The 19,990-nt window shown below is 40.7% G+C and overlaps 2 protein-coding genes across 19 annotated transcripts in view; one reads left to right on the forward strand and one right to left on the reverse strand.

Moving 5' to 3' along the window:
• The window catches only part of BTBD10 (BTB domain containing 10), a 75,454-nt gene extending 68,043 nt beyond the window's left edge, over window positions 1-7,411 (forward strand). For all 6 annotated transcript variants that reach the window (XM_032166578.2, XM_058446986.1, XM_032166576.2 and 3 more), the window contains one exon: window positions 6,874-7,411. In XM_032166578.2, coding sequence (XP_032022469.1) covers window positions 6,874-7,184 — 311 coding nt within the window. In that variant the 3' untranslated portion in view covers window positions 7,185-7,411. The remainder of the gene's footprint in view (window positions 1-6,873) is intronic.
• A 734-nt stretch (window positions 7,412-8,145) lies between these two features.
• BMAL1 (basic helix-loop-helix ARNT like 1) overlaps window positions 8,146-19,990 on the reverse strand; it is a 110,691-nt gene continuing 98,846 nt past the window's right edge. For 9 of the 13 annotated variants that reach the window (XM_032166556.2, XM_058446978.1, XM_032166560.2 and 6 more), the window contains 5 exons: window positions 19,294-19,382; window positions 17,576-17,699; window positions 14,766-14,859; window positions 10,226-10,328; window positions 8,146-9,427 (listed from right to left, as the gene is read on the reverse strand). In XM_032166556.2, the coding sequence (XP_032022447.1) occupies window positions 9,267-9,427; window positions 10,226-10,328; window positions 14,766-14,859; window positions 17,576-17,699; window positions 19,294-19,382 (571 nt within the window). In that variant the 3' untranslated portion in view covers window positions 8,146-9,266. The remainder of the gene's footprint in view (window positions 9,428-10,225; window positions 10,329-14,765; window positions 14,860-17,575; window positions 17,700-19,293; window positions 19,383-19,990) is intronic. The other 4 variants (XM_032166565.2, XM_032166563.2, XM_058446982.1 and 1 more) reach the window with 1 other exon arrangement.

The raw sequence follows: 19,990 nt of genomic DNA on the forward strand, positions 1-19,990 counted from the left end.
AAGTTAGTAGAAGAGATAAAGTAGGATCAGAAGATGCAGGGTCTTATAGGCCATGGTAAGGAGTATACTGGCCAAGTGTCTTAAGGTAAGTCCCTCAGCCTTTCTGAGCATCAGTTTCCTTTATCTTGGTAGTGAATATAATACTCTGTCTATCTTAGAGGATAGTTGTGATAATCAAATATTATTTACTAGAAATTACTTCCTTCCCACTCTACTTCCTCTTTCTCTACATGGCGACTATTATTCATCCTTTAAATCCTCTGAAACCTTCTTGGAACCTCTGTGAAATTGTTCCTTAGAATAATTTGCTATATAATACTCTGTTCAGTCATAGACTGTGAGCTCCTTGAGAGAAGTCAAGTTGCATATTGCATACCTAACATGTGGCCTAGTTCCTAGGTATAGGTGGTTCTCAAATAGTAAATAAATGATTTATAGAAAAGCTATATGTAAATTAGTTACTGAAAGTGAGGACTTCTTTCTCTGTCACAGGGAGATAATAGCAGTGCTCTAAAGCATTGAGCCATAACTCTTAAATGAATTTTCATATGATTTTAAGGACCTATAACAAGTACTATTTACTATTAACCTCATATAAAATTCATTTAAAATAGTACATTATATGTGTATGTATATATATATTATGTAATATATATCTGTATGTATATATGATATATATAATATTTCACTTCTAAATATTTTAATATGCAGCTCTAAAAATATTTTAACATACCCAACAAAATTAAAGAATACTTTATTTGAATCAATCCATATTGAAATTTCTCAGTGGTCTCCCCAAATTTCCTTTTAGCTGTTTTCTCTAAACCAACATTCAGTCTAGGACCACATCTTATAACTAACTGCTTGCTTTGTCAAATTTCTCAATCTAGAATAGTTCGTTATTTATGATATTGTCCTATTGAAGAGTCTGGGCCAGTTGTCTTGTAGAAGGTCCCACTTCTGGGTTTGCCCTATTATTTCCTTGGTGTGTCCTTCAGTTTAGTCCCTCTCTTCTGTAATTTCTGTGAACTGTAAGTTAGATTAAAGGCTTAGTCTGTGTATTAGTCCATTTTCTCACTGCTATAAAGAACTACCTGAAAGTGGGTCATTTATGAAGAAGCAAAGAGATTTATTTGGTGCACAGTTGTGCAGGCTTAACAGGAAGCATGACTGGGAGGCCTCAGGAAACTTATAATCATGGCAGAAGGCAAAGAGGAAGCAAGGACCTTCTTCACATGGTGGCAGGAGAGAGTGAAGGAACTGCCACATACTTTTTAACTGTCAGATCTCATGAGAACTCACTATCACAAGAACAGCATGGTGGAAACCGCCGCCATGATTCAAACACCTCCCACCAGGCCCCTCTCCTGACACGCTGGGATTACTGTTTGTAATGAGATTTGGATGGGAACACAGAGCCAAACCATATCTGTGGGTGACAACCTGATCTCTCCATTAGAAGATTAAGATGTTCCTTTGTGCGGTATTATTTTGACACTAAGAATGTTCAGCTCCCCGCTAATCATTACCTAAAGGTTTTAAATACTAGTTGATAATTTTTGCCTGAATTTGTAATTTCATTGAGGATTGCAAAATGATAATTTTCTAATTTATCATTCCTTTTACATTTATCAGCTGGGATTTTGTAAAACAGAGCTTTCCTCTACCTAATGAGGTTATTTGGTTAGCTATCATTATCTCTGTTTTTTTTGTTACATATGTATCCATGTCCATGTTGATTCTGCACCCAATTGTCATTACATTAGGTATACTCTAATCTGTCCTCCCTCCCGAGTGTGATGTTACCCTTCCTGTGTCCATGAGTTGTCATTGTTCAATTCCCACCTATGAGTGAGAACATGCGGTGTTTGGTTTTTTCTCCTTGCGATAGTTTACTGAGAATGATGTTTTCCAGTTTCATCCATGTCCCTACAAAGGACATGAACTCATCATTTTTTATGGCTGCATAGTATTCCATGGTGTATATGTGCCACATTTTCTTAATCCAGTCTATCATTATCTCTGTTTTTAAGAGAAAGAAGCTAATGCTTAAAAGGTTGAGTACTTATTAAAGTTTTTTTTGGAATAAATAGCAGAGCCAGGTCTTGAATCCAAGTCTCTGTGATTTGAGTCTGTGAGTGGTTTTGAAATGTTATTTTAAGTGGAAATTTAAAAAATTTAAAATTTAAAGTGTAAAAAATTTCCACTTAAATAGCCAATATTATTTGCCTGTGTACTACAGTCTATGATATTGGGCTTGACTTTGGCAGGATGGTAACTAACCAGGCTCTTCTGTTCTTTTTTTTCAATAACTGCTTCTATGTACTGAAGCACTCTTTTCTTTCTCCACTAATATGTACACCAGTAGCCATATTTTCTTATCAAGTCTATTACTTTTACCTCTTGAAAAAATAAGTAGAATGGTCATAACCCCAGCAGAAGTGTTGAGACTTTCCTGGGATTAAAGAAAAAAAATTGAGATTTCCAAGTTAGCCATTTTGTTACTATCCTCCCCCACCATTTCTATGCCCCTGCCATACCAATCCCAAGTCCCTTAAAAAAAGTTTATTAGAATATTAAATGTGTTGACTTTTATGGGAGCTAGGTTGGGTTGGTGTATAAGAGACATGAGGAGGACCGGAGAGAACTTGGATATGTGAGAAAACATGACATATAAGGCCAGAAGTGTTCAAAAAATAATTTTAGCTCTGTGGTCCCATATTCATATTGAGAGATTGCTATAGTCAGGCCTACCTAAGGCCTCTTCTACTTAACTTTTAAGCAGGATTTTTGGGTGTATTAGTGTTGTTAAACACAAATGTGTCGTGGGAAAGCACAGATAATTCTTACCTAAATCATTCTCTACACCACAATTCCACCGAAAGGCACTTCTTTGGGGTTTTTCATTTTGTTTGTTTCACTTATCCCTTAATGGAACATCTCTCAACCTCCTAGGGTTGGGTTCTTAAGGCAGTTTAGGACTACTGCTACCCCATCTAGCAGACCATATTGGATGTGGCCTTACTCCCATCATTAGTCCTTGTCCTGAACTCAGTAGAAAGCTCTCTTCTGTCAGAGTAATTGGCTGAGACTTAGAACAGAACCTGAAGAGAACAAACTCTAAAATAATTGTGGAATTACAGTTACCATAGAATATAGGAAATGCGAGACAAAGTAATGAAGTCTTTAATTGGATGGGATTGTGAATTATTCTACCCTCTACATCCTGGGCAGGAATGGCAAGACAGTAGTAGGACTGGCTCTTACCACTGAAAGTTCACCTATATACAGAATCTCTGATTTCCCAATTCCATGTTTCTGGAACTGCATACAAAATTTTGTTCTCTGCAAGATTTAAACAAACTAAGCTTAAAAAAAAATCTGAGCTTCTCTTTTAATAAAGAATAGAATTTACTGTTTATTAAAGAGTAGAATTTACTCATGGCTCTCCTCCATTTGACCATAATCTGTCTTCTAATGTTACCTCCAGCTATTTCCCAGTACACTTTCAGTCCAGTCATACATGTGTTAGGATCTCCTAAACCATCTTCTGTGTTCCTGCCTCTGTAGCTTACCTGATGCAATTCTCTCCTTAGAATGATACTTTCTCTGCCTACCTTGCGCTCCCCTTGTTTCTGCCCATCCCAGTTTTGCTCATTCATTAAGATTAAGGAAGGCCTTCAAGAAGCTTTTTCTATTTTAGTCCATTAGAATCTCATTCATCTTCTGAATTCTTTACACTTCCACTATTGCTTTAACACTTTCTCTTATGTACGTATGTTTGCTGTTTGGAATATTCTTTGACTTTATGAACAATTTAATGACTCTTAATAGACCATAAACACCTTTAAGGTAGCACTCTGGCATTACAATTTTGTGATGCAGTAGTTGCTAAACCATTAACTGTTGACTGAATAGGTTGGTAAATCTGCAAGTCAGGGGCAGGCTTGCTCTATCATCTATCTATCTATCTATCTGTCTATCTATCTATCTATCTATCTATCTATCTATCTATCTATCATCTATCATCTGTCTATCATCTATCTATCTATATCTATTTATCTATCTATCTGTCTATCTATCTGTCTATTCTATCAGACAGGGTCTCACTCTGTCGCCAAGCTGGAATGCGGTGGCGTGACCTCGGCTCACTGCAGTCTCCGCCTCCTGGGTTCAAGTGATTCTCCTGCCTCAGCCTCCCAAGTAGCTGGGACTACAGGCGCACACCACCACACCCAGCTAATTTTTGTATTTTTAGTAGAGACGGGGTTTCACCATGTTGGCCTGGATGGACTCGATCTCTTGACTTCATGATCCGCCTGCCTTGGCCTCCCAAAGGGCTGATTTTACTTTATTTTTAAAGGAAAAAATGTTCTGAGTAAGATGGATGTTGGAAGAGGTTATTACTTGTAACTAGCATATCCTGGTAGTTCATTGACTCTTTGTTCAAATATTTGTTTAGCACCTGCAGTGTATCAGGTACTATGCTAGGCACTGAGGATAAACGGATACTGGCTTTCCCATATAGGAACTCATTATTTAGGTCAGAGAGTCAGACATACAAAAAGGTAATTACAGTTTAGTTCTGTTAAGTATTGTTAACATATGGGAGTGCTATGGAGCATAAGAAGTGAATGATTAAATGTTGGAGAGTCTTAATGTTTTTGCCAAGGATAAAAGAAGGTGGAGCGCAGGGGTAAGGAGGCTGAGAGGGAAGAGGCAGCAGAACAATTTATGTAAAAGCATGTTTGGGGAAAGCTTAATATGGCAGGTGTATTTAAGAACTCTAGAGTTAGAGTGTAGCATCATAGTAGATGACAGTAAGTAGATATGGAACCAGGTTGTAAAAAAAGCCTTGTATAATACTCTAAGGAGTACAGACCTTCCCATTAAGCACGAGGAAACCATTGGTAGTTTTTAAGCAAGGATTGTGATATGATTACATTTGTCTAGAGTGGTGATTTTGTGTGGAGGACAGAATACAAGGAGATGGGAATTTTAAAGTCTTTCTAATAGTCCAGGAAGAATCAAGGACAAGGGAATGGAGATGGAGACCTTTCTGATTTCTGGTGCTGCCTTCAGAGGTAATTGACCAAAAGTATGAAATGAAGACATTCTACAGGTTTTTAGATTTTCAGTTTTGTTCACCTGCTGCACCTATCTCACCCCCACCACATACACACATGCTGCAAACATGGCTATTTGTACTAGCTACCAACGATGCCTACATACATTCCCTTATGCAGTAATCATTAATTGATCCCCGACTATGTGAGACCATTCTATTTTTTCTGATTCTAACTATGGTCTAACTTTGGCCTATGGGCCAAAGTCAGCTCATTGCCTCTTTTTTATAAAGTTTTATTGAAACATACACATGTGGCTGGGCGCAGTGGCTCACACCTGTAATCCCAGCACTTTGGGAAGCCGAAGATCACTGGAGATCAGCCTGGCCAACATGGTGAAACCCCATCTCTACCAACAATACAAAAATTAGCCAGGTGTGGTGGCAGGCACCTGTAATCCCAGCTACTCGAGAGGCTGAGGCAGGAGAATCTCTTGAACCTGGAAGACAGAAGTTGCAGTGAGCCGAGATAGCACCACTGCATTCCAGCCTGGGTGACAGAGACTCCATCTCCAAAAAAAAAGAAAAAGAAAAACATACACATGCTCATTCATTTACGTATTCTCTGTGTCTGATTTCACTTTACAGTGGCAGAGAGAAGTAGTTCTAGTAGAAACCATGTGGCCTACAAGCCTGAAGTATTTACTCTGGACCTTTACAGAAAGTGTTTGCCAATCCCTGGTCCAAACTAGTTAATTCTTACTAGAAGAAAGGAGGGAAGGGGTCTGTAATAGTTTCTTAAGGACAGTTGATCTTTGGAGAAATGGCCTTACTAGTAAGTAACTAATTTTTTTTTTTCAAATCTAGGGTTGTCCTTACTTTTAAGTGACTATGTTCCAAAAGAGGAAGGTAATATTAGGTATTATTAATCAGGGAACGCTGCTTTGGAAATGTGACTATAAATTGAGTGCTTGGTTGTTGGGAGTAGTAATGTTAAAATGATATGGGAGGTTAAAATGTTGGCCTTGCTGATCTAGATGCAGAAGTATCTAGAACCACCTGGAGAGCTGTACAGCTTTTTCATTTAACAAAAAGAAAAGAAAAAACTCAGAGCAATATAAAGATGAGATGTAGGTTTAAGGAAACTAGAAGGCTAATGTGGCATAAATTCCAGGCCTGTAGGCCAGGTAATCCTGTGACGAGAATATAAGGATACATAGCTAGAGGCCGGCATGGTGGCTTGCGCCTATAATCCCAGCACTTTGGGAGGCCGAGGCAGATCACTTGAGGTCAGGAGTTCGAGACCAGCCTGGGCAATCTGGTGAAACTCCCTCTCTACTAAAAATACAAAAATTAGCCAGGCACGGTGGCATATGCCTGTAATCCCCGCTACTCTGGAGACTGAGGCGGGAGAATTGTTTGAACCTGGGAGGCAGAGGTTGCAGTAAGCCAAGATCGCACCATGGCACTCCAGCCTGGGTGACAAAGTGAGACTTCATGTCAAAAAAAAAAAAAAAAAAAGGATGCATAGCTAGAGATCAAGATCTGCTCCAACATACTCCTACTTTAAGAATGTTTTTTTGATGTTTGGTATATTGAGTAATTGAAAGAACGATAGAAGATTTTATGAATTACATCAGGGTTTTCATGTCTGGCTCATGAACTGATGAGTAGGTGGATGGAATATTGTTTTCACTTCTTTGTTTTAATTTCCGTTTCTTTAGGATCTATAGCAGAAAAGCTTTCCAAGGCAAAATTGGGTGAGAGGTCTGTGTGTGTCTCCTCAGTTTTTAAAATCTTTCTTTCAGGTTATCCTACCTACAAAGAAAAAGTAAAGAAAAGGCCTGGAGGCCGCCCAGAAGTGATCTACAACTATGTCCAAAGACCCTTTATTCGAATGTCCTGGGAGAAGGAAGAAGGAAAGAGTCGGCATGTAGACTTTCAGTGTGTAAAGAGTAAATCTATCACCAATCTTGCAGCAGCTGCGGCAGACATTCCCCAGGACCAGCTGGTAGTCATGCACCCAACTCCACAAGTGGATGAGCTGGATATTCTCCCTATCCATCCCCCTTCTGGCAACAGTGACCTCGATCCTGATGCACAGAATCCAATGCTGTGATGCTGATTTTCCTTGAAACCATAGCATGCTACTCTTCACAGTGACGTTGTACTCTCCTCATTCTGCACTGCAAGGCCACTCTTCTTCATTGTGAGATGCACATAACAATGTTTAGGATATTGCATTGTAGGCTTTTTTAAAGACCAAAGGTAGCTGAATGGTTTTTTAAAAATGAGTACAACTCTAGCATTTTGAAGTTCCAGTTATATAAATGTATTTGTTTACCAGTAGGTTTGTGAAATTGGTTCTTTGTATGGGGGATGGTCCTTTTTCACACATCTAGGTCTTTTCAGAAGTGGTGGAAATTGGCAGCTGGGGTACTTTCAGTTTGGATTGATATTCATCACACCTCAGACAAAATGCAGAGTATTATATAGTTGCACTTTATAAATGGTGGTTAAATGGAAATGTTCAAGCCATTTTATAGTTGTGATGCACAATATAATTTAAGTGCTTCTGTCAAAGTATTCCTCCAGTAAAATTTGTATAGTTTGCTGCCCTTGATGAGCAAAAAGTATTTATCTTGGGCTTATCTGAATGATCAGGATGAGATTTAATGCCCATATCTTATCAGTTCAGTTATCTCCAGGGCCATTTCACCCTTTAGAGTGAGTCACATGCAGGGAGTGTGAATGTCAGAGGTGGTTTATTATCCAGTCTGCCTTACCCTTAATCTGTTCACAGATATTTATTTACTAATGCTTTTTTTTTCTTAAGAGTTATGGGATAGGAAAATGAAGTGTTTGCTCTTCATTTACTAAATGATTGTAAACTTGAGTTTTTCATCAAAATAAAATTCCATTGTTTTAATGTTTCTGACCAAATTTATAACCACGTTGACCAGATTTTTAGTCTCATAATTTCCCATCTCGCTGGTATAAAAGTATTATTAGAAATAGTAGCTCAAGGAACTTTAACTTACTATATGTGTGATGAGGCATTTAAATTCCCTAAGTATAAAATATACTATAAATCAAAACAATATTAGAGCTGAAAAGAGTATTTTCTAGTCCAACTTGATATGAAAGGCAAAATGACTTTACTAGGTCATATAGTCACCCTAAGTTTCAGAGCCAGTTTCTCATACTAGTTCAGTGCTTTTTCCATTATACCATGCTACTTTGCTTAGCAAATTATTTATGCAAATGCTATTCTAAATATTCTTTGGTCCAATTCAAGAAGGAATCAAATATTTAGGTGCTTTAGGACTGGGGTCACTTACTACGTAACTGAAGTTGTATTAGAGAGGTGTAGCATTAGAGAAGCCAATTTGTTAAATATAATCTTGAATTTATAATTTCAGAGGATTCGATGTTTGTGTATAAGCAGTAACATCTTTGTTCTCACATAAATTAAAATCGCAACAATTTAGAAATGAACTATTTTAACAACACAGCTAAGCTAGTAGCATGGGGAAATTATGCAAGCCCAGAATCGTTAGGAAGGCCAGAAAAGCAAAGCACCACAAATGCTACTGGCGTAGATCGTCCTTGAACATCCACTGTAGAAACTCATAATCCAGCCCTGCAACACGTAGGATTTTTTTTGTAATTATTTGAAATGTGAACAGTATTTATAGAACAAGGGAAACATTTATTAAAAATATTTAACTGTCTAGTACATTATACTTTAACCCATATTTATAGTAAAGGATTCTTACAAGGAAGAATAAACGGCTTTATGATACAATTAGTATAAGAAATATCCACATGGGGGACTTCTTTGTAGTGTAAAAACACCATACATCTGAAATGTCCATTTGCATATAAAAGCTACCAATGATGCTTCTGTGCACAATGATTAAAAAATTCAACACAAACAGAATCCAAAATATACAATTAATGCAAGCTATCCACAGCTAGCCCAATAATCAATGATGAGGAAACACTGGAGCAGGCTTAGTTCCACTTTGTCTGAAGTTACATATAGTAAGATTGACTTGTATCAATGGCTCTGAGATGGCTTTTATGAAGTCAGTACATAAAAGCTATTCTCTCCTTATCCAGTAAGCTTCACAGACTGTAAAACTCCACCAGTAATGCACTTTGATACTATAGCTGTTGCCAAAGCAACATGTAGTGTTTACAGCGGCCATGGCAAGTCACTAAAGTCAACAGGGCCACCCAGTCCAGCATCTGCTTCCAAGAGGCTCATGATGACAGCCATTGCTGCCTCATCATTACTGGGACTACTTGATCCTTGGTCGTTGTCAATCATGTCTATACCTATGTGGGGGTTCTCACCTGTGGGAGGAGATAAAGACTGGTCAGTGATTTTTTTTTTTTTAAAGCATCTTCAGATTAAGTAAGCAATTCCTAAGCACACTTTTAATAAGAAAGTTACATTTAATGGTAGGGTAAGACGCTGCTTTTTGGGTTGCATGGCTATCTTTTTTTATATTGCTGTTTTTCAGAGGAAAGAACGAATTTTTTAAAAATACATAAGAAATAAGTGGGGTTACGCTGTGAAGAGATAGCTCTAAGGAATCAAATGATCATTTTAGAAATAAGTACAAAGTGCTTAAAATTTAGTAAATGTTAAAAATATTTGAGTTGAGCTTATTTTAATAATCTGATATAACCAGTTAAGAGGAGTTACAAAAAGAAAGGCAAATAGGAAGGGAGAGTTTAGGAAAATAACAGATCTAGAAAGACAAGTGGAGAAAAAGATGGATGTGATGGGAAAAGCAAACTCTTTTCACTTAATGACTTTTAATACCTTCTGATATGCTTACTAATCACTCTTCTAGGCATTATCTCTGAACCTTGATTAGCCTTCTCTCTGAAGAGATTATGCCCCACATGGGAGAAAGCCTATGTCTAGGTAGCTGTAGCCTCCTCTTGAGTTCAGGCACAAACTTGGACCTCCACCAATACTGAAGTCAACTTTTTAGAGATTTAAACAAATCTTAAACTTTTATTCTGTTCCTATCAAATTTATCTAGGATTAGCTTGTTTCATACAGTTCAGTTCTTAAAATTGACTTTATGTAAGATGTTTTGCAAGCTCATTGCAATGGAAACGAATAATAATGCCACTTACCAAGAATAGAAGAACTATCAGAATATGGATAACCTGGGTTCTCCTGAGCCTGGCCTGATAGTAGGCCACTGGAAGGAATGTCTGGAGTCCCTCCATTTAAAATCTACAAACAAAAGGGAAGTGTGAAGTTTGAATCAGTATTATGAGCAATGCCAAAAGGAAAATGAAGCATGTTGGAAATGCATGGGGTGGGGTGGGGAGAAGCTTCAGATGGCTTCAGTTTTCTGTTGGATGATTTCAAACAAGGAACTGTTAGACAGACATGGTCAGAGTAAGAAAAAACCTTTCCCCCAAACTATCCTTTTCTCTTCATTTTAGTGAGCCCACAGAGGCAACTTAAAGGCTGAGTAAAATCCCAAGAGTGTTCAACTGCCTGGAATCATGATGCCCACATATTTCTTTAGGACCAATGCCTAAACTTCAATGAGCCCAGCTAGGCATTTCCCCTATAAGGGAATAAAACATCTTATAGTGACAGATGTTTCTGAAGAAGAAGAACTGGAGTTAACAAGCTGTGAAGAGACACAGCTCTAAGGAGTCAAATGAAGAAAACACTTAAAAGTAAATCTCTTACACTACAGGTGCCAACTTCAGTAACCTGTGGTTTAAGTTCTTAAGACAGGCTACTGGGGAGGATTATTACTACTACTCAGTAGGAGAACTCTGTCTCAAAATCTCCCCCACTCACCCCAGCTGCCTTCGCCTGGCTGAGTCTCAAAGAAGAGCATTCTTTGAGACCCATCTTGGATATACGTGAGGAAACAGTTTGGGAGCTGCTGCTTTCAGGAGCAGCACTGATTTCAGGCCTTGCCAGTAGGTGGCATTACAACTTACTTTATTTCCACAGCAACGTTTTGGTCTAGGGACCCTTTTACACTCTTAAAAAAATTATTGAGGACTCCAAAAAACTTTTGCTTATGTAGGCTGTATTTATCAATATTTACTGTATTTGAAGTTAAAACTAATAGATTTCTTAAATGTAATAAACCCGCTACATGTTAACATAAATAATGAATAGTATTTTAATGAAAAATAACTATTTTCCAAAACAATAACAAAAAATTACTGAGCAGAGTATTATTTTACATTTTTGCAAATCTAATGTCTGGCTTAATTTTCAACTGGATTCTCGTATATGTTTTTCCATTCAGTCTATTTAGATACGTCTTGTGATTCAAGTATATGAAGGAAATCCAACCTCCCACAGATAAGTAGTTGGAAAAGGGAGGCATATTTTAATAGACTTTTCAAATAATTGTATTCTTTTTTGATACCACTTCAAAACTTGAGACGTAGAAGTTTCTTAAAGGTGAGTTGCAACGTGGAATCAAACCATATCAATGAATGTTTTGTACTCTTTATATCTTGGCACTTAGGATGGATCTTTTACCCTTACGTGATTTTGAAATACCTTGCATTGTTTAGTTACAAAATATTAGTTCACTTAGTTATGCAGATCTTCTATATGTTGACACATTTCATTATACAGCATCAAAATATCACCATTGTTAACACTCCCTATCTCATCCACAACATTTTTTAAGTTTTAGGAAGATCTCAAGGTCAAAGTAGCAGATACAAGTTTTCTAAAAATTCCAATTTTTGCTTGAAAGCTCAGATTTTATCATTGGCAACAAATGTTGGTCAGTCATTTTCCTTGAAGTGACAGGTTCACTTCATTCATTTCCAAAAAAATGTATTCTAAATACCCCAAACCGAATGACCATATACAATAAAAATGGTGTCCAATGAAAATAGAAGCTAGTTCAACTCACAACTTAATCACACAAGTAGTTTTTGAGACAAACGTCATACTTTGGTATGCAGCACAAGTTCTCTGTGCGTACTTCTCATTTTGTCACAGAGCATTAAAAAGATGTGTGCTTGAGAATTTTATAAAAGTAATGATGGACATTTTCCCTCCCTCCCTCCCTCCCTTCCTTCCTTTCCTCCTTGACAGGGTCTCACTCTGGTTGCCCAGGCTGGTGTACAGTGGCACAATCTCAGCTCACTGCAGCCTCAACCTCCTGGGCTCAGATGATTCTCCCACCTCAGTCCCCCGAGTAGCTGGGATTACAGGTACACCACCACACCTGGATAATTTTTTGTATTTTTTAGTAAAGATGGGACTTCTCTATGTTGCCCAGACTTGCCTCGAACTGTTGGACTCAAGCAGTTTGCCTGCCTCAGCTTCCCAGAGTGCTGAGATTACAGGGGTGAGCCACTGCACCTAGCCATGATGGACAATCTTAAATGAAACTGGCTTTAAACTGTTTTTTTACTGCGAGTGTGTGGTGGTGAAGAATACAATGACTACTAGTATAGTTTGGTGCCACTTGTCTGATTTTTGTAAAATGCCAACAGTTTTACCCAACAGTGCTTTTAGCATGAATAGTGCACATTATCAATACAGTGAAAAAATTAATGTTATTAAGAAAATAGCTTTAACCTTGCAGACCCTTAAAAGGATCTTGTGCCCTTTCTTTCTAGAAAAAGACTGCAGATGACATTTATAGAACTGCTGCTTTATCTGAATTTTCCTTAGTGCTTCTGGATGTCTGTACTCTCCTGCGACCTACGGAGGCTCACTTAGGCTTCCTTTTTAGCTTGATCCTGACTGAAACAACTGCAGGCTAAATGGTTCATTTTTGGACCTTCCAAATTTGAAAGTGACTGGAAAGGGCTGGGTATGGTGTACCATTTAATACTGCTGTCAGTTTTAACTGCCTTGTTTTTGCTGCTTTTCTTATAAGTCCTGCTGCCCAGGACTCATCTCATGAGAACATCCAAATTTCTTCTCACAGATCCATTTTATAATCCATTCTTCCCAAAGAAAAGGGAGAATTTTCATAAGTGCCTCAAAAATAGCTGGGGCTTTATGATGCAGAGCACAGCTTTTGATTTCCGGTAGTTGTTGATGTGAAAAGAATTGGAAGTCATGAGCCCAGGATTGTAGTTTGGGGGCCATACTTATAAAACGAACGCTGAGGAGCCTGGATCTTGTCACTATAATGTTGTGAAGGTGAGATGAGACAATGCATATGAAAGTTCTTTGAGTAATATTTAAGCCTATACTGGACTGATAACCTTTCAAAACCAATCAGTAGAATCCTTGGTAATACCAGGAGTCAAGTCAAGTGCCTAAAAGTTAACTTGAGAAGCAGAGACGAAGACCACCCTAAGAAGATGGTGGATCCAATATGCAGGAAGGACCTGGAGGTATAACAGAAAAACAGCTAAGAAGACAGCTGGCAAGCAATGTGTGTGTTGTGGGCAGGGGGGCGGGGGGCACGGGACACCAAGCCTAGACTTCATCTGTCAATGGTATTGTGGGCCAAGCACTTTCACATATATTATCTCACAATAGGACCTCATATGCAAAGATGCTGGCTACCCTAACCAGTATTAGCTCCATTATAAAGAAAACTAGGACTTCAAAGTTGTACAAGTTCACATAACTAGCACATGGCAAGGCCAAGCTTTGAACCCAGGTCTTTCTTACTTTGTAGTCTTACCCATTAATTTGTTGACTTTCAACCTTTTTGGGGGGAGCAAAACCCTTTTTCAAATAGAAATGTTCGCAAAAGATTCCTATATAAAAAAGAAGTATTGCTGCCCTTGTAGAAGCAGGATTTCTGCCCTTACCCTCTCTCCTTAGCAACTATCCCCACGCCCATCCCACCTGGTAACACCACAGCTCTTGGTAACCTGAACAAACCTCCAGGGAGCTCAGTTTTGAAAATCCTTGCCCTGCTTTTGATGGTTTGTGCCCTAGGAGTCCTGCCTATGGAAATTCCTAATATTCTCTCCCTGTGTTTTAGGAGATGGGGAAGGAAGCCATTGTGTCCAAAATGATGGCCTTCAAGCTGTCCTAAGCTCTACTGACATCAGGCTGTATACACAGATTTATGGTTTACGATTAACATGGGCCTAGGCTTATAAGTTCTCCGGCAAAGATGAAAACAAATGACTGGTTCCTAAACCTATTTATAGGGTAGTCTTATAGCAAGCTCTTCATGAGGGCTGGTGATTGATCCACTGCTTGGATCCAATGCTGTCACACCACAGGAACCCCCAGGCAGCAGATCCCCAAGTATTCTGCAGCTATAAAGCATGGCTTGATTTCCAAAGCACTGCTGGTGGCATTGCTGTTTCCATTGCCTGCCCTAGACACTAATATTTTCTCCCTTGAAAACTCGTGGCAGAGAATGAGAAGCTTTTCTATGTGAGGTACTCAATAATCTTTCCCTCATGGGAACTCTTGAATTGCTCCCTCAATTAAATGAACTGACAGTTCCCCATTCCTTATTCTTTCTCCCTTCTTCCACTCACATGGAAGAAAGCCTCTGAGGATGTCAGCAAGCCTCCCTAGCCCTACCAGTATGCTTTGTATCCAGCCTCACACAGATGCATTTACTTCAAGAAGGAAGTAGTACAACTTGTTTCAGCAATCGCAGTTGCAATTCCATACTCCCACCCCCAACATTTCAGATCTTGGGCAAGAGGCTCTCTAGCTTAGGCTAAGAGTCATCAGTCTTACCTTCTTGCCTCCTGGAGAAGCAGCATCAGGGGGAGGTGTACTCGTGATGTTCAATGGGCTGGAGCCACAGCTAGAAGGCGATGACCCTCTTATCCTGTCAGAAAAGAGAATTACACTGCCTTTTCTTTTTTCAGTGGAGTGTGTGTGTTTTGTTAAAGGGTAAAGGTGAGAAAGGGGATGAAGATCTAGATTAGGGTTTGGCAAGCTTTTTCTGTAAGGGCCAGATAGTAGGCTCTCTAGGCCATATGGTGTCTGTCACAAATGCTCAACTCTGCCTCTGCAGCTTGAAAGCAGCCACAGACATGAATTGGTGTGGCTGTGTTCCAATGAAACTTTATTTACAAAAACAGGTGACAAGCTGGATTTGTTCTACAGGCACCTGATCTAGAATGCAGTCCCTAGAGTCAAGCATCTCACTGACAAAGCCCTTGGATTGGAGTTTGCATTCAGTTGGTGAATTTCAAGTAAGTGGCCAGTTTTATTTCCTCACAGAATCCAGGTGAATTGGAGGAGAACTTCTAGGATGAACCTCCATCTTTGATCCACAGAAAACAATTTATCCCCTTCTCCACAAACACTGTTTAGCTAGTGAATACTCTTAGGACATGGAGAGCACCAGGGTCTAAAAGGTAGCCTAGTAGTAGTGACAGTAAAAGCAGCCTTTGAAGGCAGTGGTTGATGAAAAATGGGTCCAGGCCTTTCTTATCTAGCATATCTCTCAGATGATTTATAGAAGGGAAGACTTAGAACTGTAAATCCACCTAAACACTTCTCAGGCTGAAGGACCTCAGGAAAGAATCCATCACTTGGCATTGCAGCTACAGTTTAGGGAGAGTGTGATGGCAGTTATGTAACCACAGGGCTTTCAGCTCCTACATGGATGAATGCAGCTTTTAGGTGACCCAGAGACCACTTCCTCCACCGCCCAGAAATCTTTTGGTTCTTATACTGCCTAGTTCTCTAGATTTGTGAGTGAACAAGTTTTCTTTCTGGATTACAAGCTTAACAGCAGTTTACAACTACGTATTATGTATTCTCAGCATGCACAAACGGCTGCTAATTGCTTACAGAAAAATTGCTGAGTGTCCCCCACCTTTCTCTGTCTATGAAACCACTATTTTCCTAGGTTTCTCATCTTGGAATTGCTGTTTCATCATTCCTGATTTCATCTTCAAACGCTAGACCTTAGATGATTGATTTCTCTTTTGGCAGTGTCATCTCTGTAGGATAAGGCCTCATTCCTGAGTTACCAAATATGCCCACCTTCATCTCTCCCTTTTCCAATGCAACTTCCACAAAGCGTAACACAAGACTTTGGGTGCTTGTTCAGCATCCTACAACAAATGGGGTCTTACAGGTTTCTACCAGTCCAAACTGCACAGTATCATTTCTTGGGTTTCTTAATTGCCCATCATAGCTCTGTGTCTCCTTCCTACACAAAGCCTGCCCAGTTAGGTAGCTTGTTTCTTGACCGTGAATTTGCCACTCACATGCCCACTCAAGAATATCCCTGGCTTTTCTAGAGGGAACATCCACTTTTATTGCAAACCCTGGCTAAGGCCAAGTTCAAATCCTTCCTCCTTTGCTTGCTTTGGCCCATGCACTCTCCCTTTTTCCTGTTATCATAAAGAAAATAGACTTATAAAAGATTTTAAAATTCTTGAGGTCAAGGACTCTTTGATACTGTTCTTGGATGGTCTCAAGCAAAATATAGGGTATGCAAATGCGAAGTATAGGGTTTGAACCTGATTACACTGCACACTACCCTCATATCTCCTTCCTGATGCTGAGGTCACACCCACTAATCCTGTGGGGTTGGAAAAGAGCTGTGTTACCTATAGGGGAATAACAGCCCCTTTATGGCCAATTGGAAAACAGGCCAGCCTCTAATTCTGAGAGAATCCAGTGGCAGCAGTCTTTTCTTCCTTTTCTTATTATTATGTTACATTAAGTTGAGTTCTGAAGAATCTGGTTACCACCTTCTTTATTCCCCAAATTTGGACAGACTTATGATAACTGCTTCCCTCTCAATGACTGCTCTTAAAGACAGATTTAATTAATTTTTAAGCACTCACTATATGTCAGGCTGTGTTCCTGGAACTTTCCTGAGTGCCCTCACGATTCTAACACAATTCTTGGGAAATAGTGCTTTCTTTTTATGGTTTAAGTCAACAGAGAGCAAGAGGTTAAGTAAGTCTCAGCATAGCCAGGTAGAGAGATAGGCCCAGGACTCAAACCCAGGTGGACTGCTTCTAAGCTCCTTCTCTTTCATATGGAAAGGAAGTCTCTCCCAAGACAGCTATTAATAACTAGCTGATCTGCTTGGTCTCTAGTACTAATCCTGGGCAGCTCTTTGATTGAAAAAAAGTGAATGTTTTGTTAAGGTCCAGATTGCTCTGATAGTTCACAGCTCTACTCCTGCATTCCTGTAAAGTAAAGGTACATCCATCCGCACTGGGAAGCTCCTTGAGCCATAAGAAAGTTAAGTCTTCTTAAGAATTCTTTTTAGCTCTGGGCTATTTTGGTTTAGCTTCTTTATTTAAGGCAAGATTTCTTAATCTAGGCACCACTGACATTTTGGATTGGATAATTCTTTGTTGGGTGGGAAGGGGGGAACCGTCCTGTTTACTGTAGGATGTTTAACAGGCAGCATCCCTGGTCTCTATCCACAGGATGTTTAAGTAGCAACCTCCCACCCAGCTGTGAAGACTAAAAATGTCTCCTGACATTGCAAAATACCGCCTGGGGGAAAAAATTTCCCCGGGTTGAGAACCACTGGTTTAACAGAGGAACTAGAAGGTGTTACTTGCCTGTGGATTTCCATGATTTCCTCAGCAATCATTCGGCCTATTTTTCCTGCCCCAGCCCGGGTTCCCCCTGGAATCCCTGGAACAGTGGGGTGGGTCCTCTTTGGGCCACCTACAACAAAGGAATCTGAGAGTAGGAAAGGGGAAAACTGAGGAAGAAATACTATTATGTATTAAAGTAAAACCAGTTTATCCCATGATCCACCTGCAGTTCAACATCAGAGTTGCCTTGAGGGACTTTAGGGCTACAGCTTGTCAGGAAAAAGCATTCCAGCAGGGAAAGGCTCAAGTTTCCTTCTAGGATCTGAGGCCAGTTTTTTCCCTTCATGCAGCATCTAATTCTTTCCCTTCATGCACTGAAAAAAACGTTTATTGAAGACCACTGTATGTGCCAGGGTTACAGAGACAAGTCCCTGCCCTCAAGGAGCTCACAGTTTAACAGGGAAACCAACAAGATGAACAATGGCTAAAGCAAAATGTTGTAAGTTTGACAGGCAAGCACGAGGCAACCAACTCATCTGGGGCCAGGTGCAGCTTCTGGAGCAAGTTAACCCCGAGCTGAGTCTTGAGAGATGAATATGAATTAGCTTGGCAGAGAGGTGAGGAGAAAGCATTCCAGGCACAGCAACCAAAACGTGCAGGAGCACTGAGGCAGGTTAAAACTTGGGAGACTCCTCCAAGGAATTCATCATGAATGATGATGTGAGCATGACAGATGAAACTGGGGCAGCAGGTACCAATCCGATCATGAGGGGCCTCTCAATGAATGCCGTATTAACGAATTTGGACAGTTTCCACAAGGGAATAAAGAGTACCAAAGGACGATACACAGAAAAGGCACAAATGAGAACTGGGTTATTAGAAAGTCCACGGCAGGGAGAATGAACTACAATGGAGGATGGGGTGGGGAGAGTGGGACTAGAGTGGGACTAGAGTTGCGAAGTGATTTGCAGTGATCCAGGCAGCAGATGAGGAGGGTGAAATAGCAAGTGACGAAGTTTAAGAGATAGAAGGTTCAGGACTCCGTGTTTAGATATAATGGGGAGAGACAGCAGCCAGGTTTCTGACTTAAACAACCAATCAGGTCGGGGAGTACAGAAAATCAGCTTGGGATATTCTGAATTTCAGATGCCTCTGAGACTCCAGGTGGTTCTGTCTATGAGGCATTTGGAGAGACAGATCTGGAGCTCGGGAGAGAGACTGGGCCTGGAGATGTGGATGTGGGAATCATCGACGGGGGCTGCAGCCATGCATGTGGGGATGGTCCCAGGAAAGATGAGTCCAGTGTGGACAGCAGGGGCAGGGCCAAGGCTGAGCCTGAGAAGGGAGCCCAGTGGGTATGGTACACACCCTGGTGCCGAAAGACACCTTCCTGCCAACCACAGCAGCCAGTGACAGTCATGAAAGAGCACTTCACATCATGGCCACTAGCCAACACAGGAGGAAAGCACAAGGGGAGTAGGGAGTTTGCGAGCTCAAGGGCTTCCAGGGGCCAGCAGCTTTGGGAAGTGCAGCAGTAAGCTCCTAGCATTCTGGCTCAACAGAGAAGTGACATGACAGTGTCCTTGGCATTCCTGGGGAAATCCGCACATCATCCCCTCGAGGCCTCCCTTGTTCCACAGAATATGAATGGAGGGAACCCTGAATACTTTAGGGGAGGATATTTGACCACAAGCACCTTCTCAGGGGCAAGCCCCAGGGCCCCAGCAGCACATAGTTACCTTCTCCAGAGGGCAGCATGCTGTCCATGCTGTGGGGGGATGCTGTGAGCTGTGGGAAGGTTGGGTCCCCGCCTTCCAGGACGTTGGCTCTGTGAACATCCCAGCAATAAGGAAACGTGAGTCAGGCCTGCTCAGAACTGTGCACCTTTCAACTTGGCCAAGGTGTCCGGTGTCCACTCTGGACCTGGACAGGCCAGAAAATGAAGTGTCTGAGTGGGTAAACAGGTCTCACTGTTTGATAATATAATGGATAGCATCCTGGCCTTTGGCCCCACTGCCTGCCTGGGCCTTCCTAATATGTGTGGGACACAGTTCAGCAGAGGTGGTGGCTGCAGTAACCTACTGCCATCACTACAGCACCTCCTCCTGCCAGCCTGCAGTGCACCTAGCCCCAGCCCCTCACACAGCTCTAATCATAGGTGGGGTTTTGGACACCATGGGGAAGGAAAAGTAGGGAGCGGGCCTGGCCGAAGAGAGGCTCCTTCACCTCCCTCTGCTCATCTAGCAGGTAGCAGCCTTTTGAGGTGGCATTCCAGCTGCCAGTGCTTGGGCCCCCCGCCTGATAGGTATGGAGACCTCCCCATCCTCAGCCAAGGCCCGTGTGAGCTAGTGCCTGAATGAGCCTTTCATAGATTGTCAGCCCCTTCCTCCACAGCAGCACAAGTGGATGCCTAGGGTGCAGGGCCTGTGCAATTCA

Source organism: Hylobates moloch, unplaced genomic scaffold (assembly GCF_009828535.3).
Source record: "Hylobates moloch isolate HMO894 unplaced genomic scaffold, HMol_V3 SCAFFOLD_11, whole genome shotgun sequence".
NCBI classification, from domain to species: domain Eukaryota; kingdom Metazoa; phylum Chordata; class Mammalia; order Primates; family Hylobatidae; genus Hylobates; species Hylobates moloch.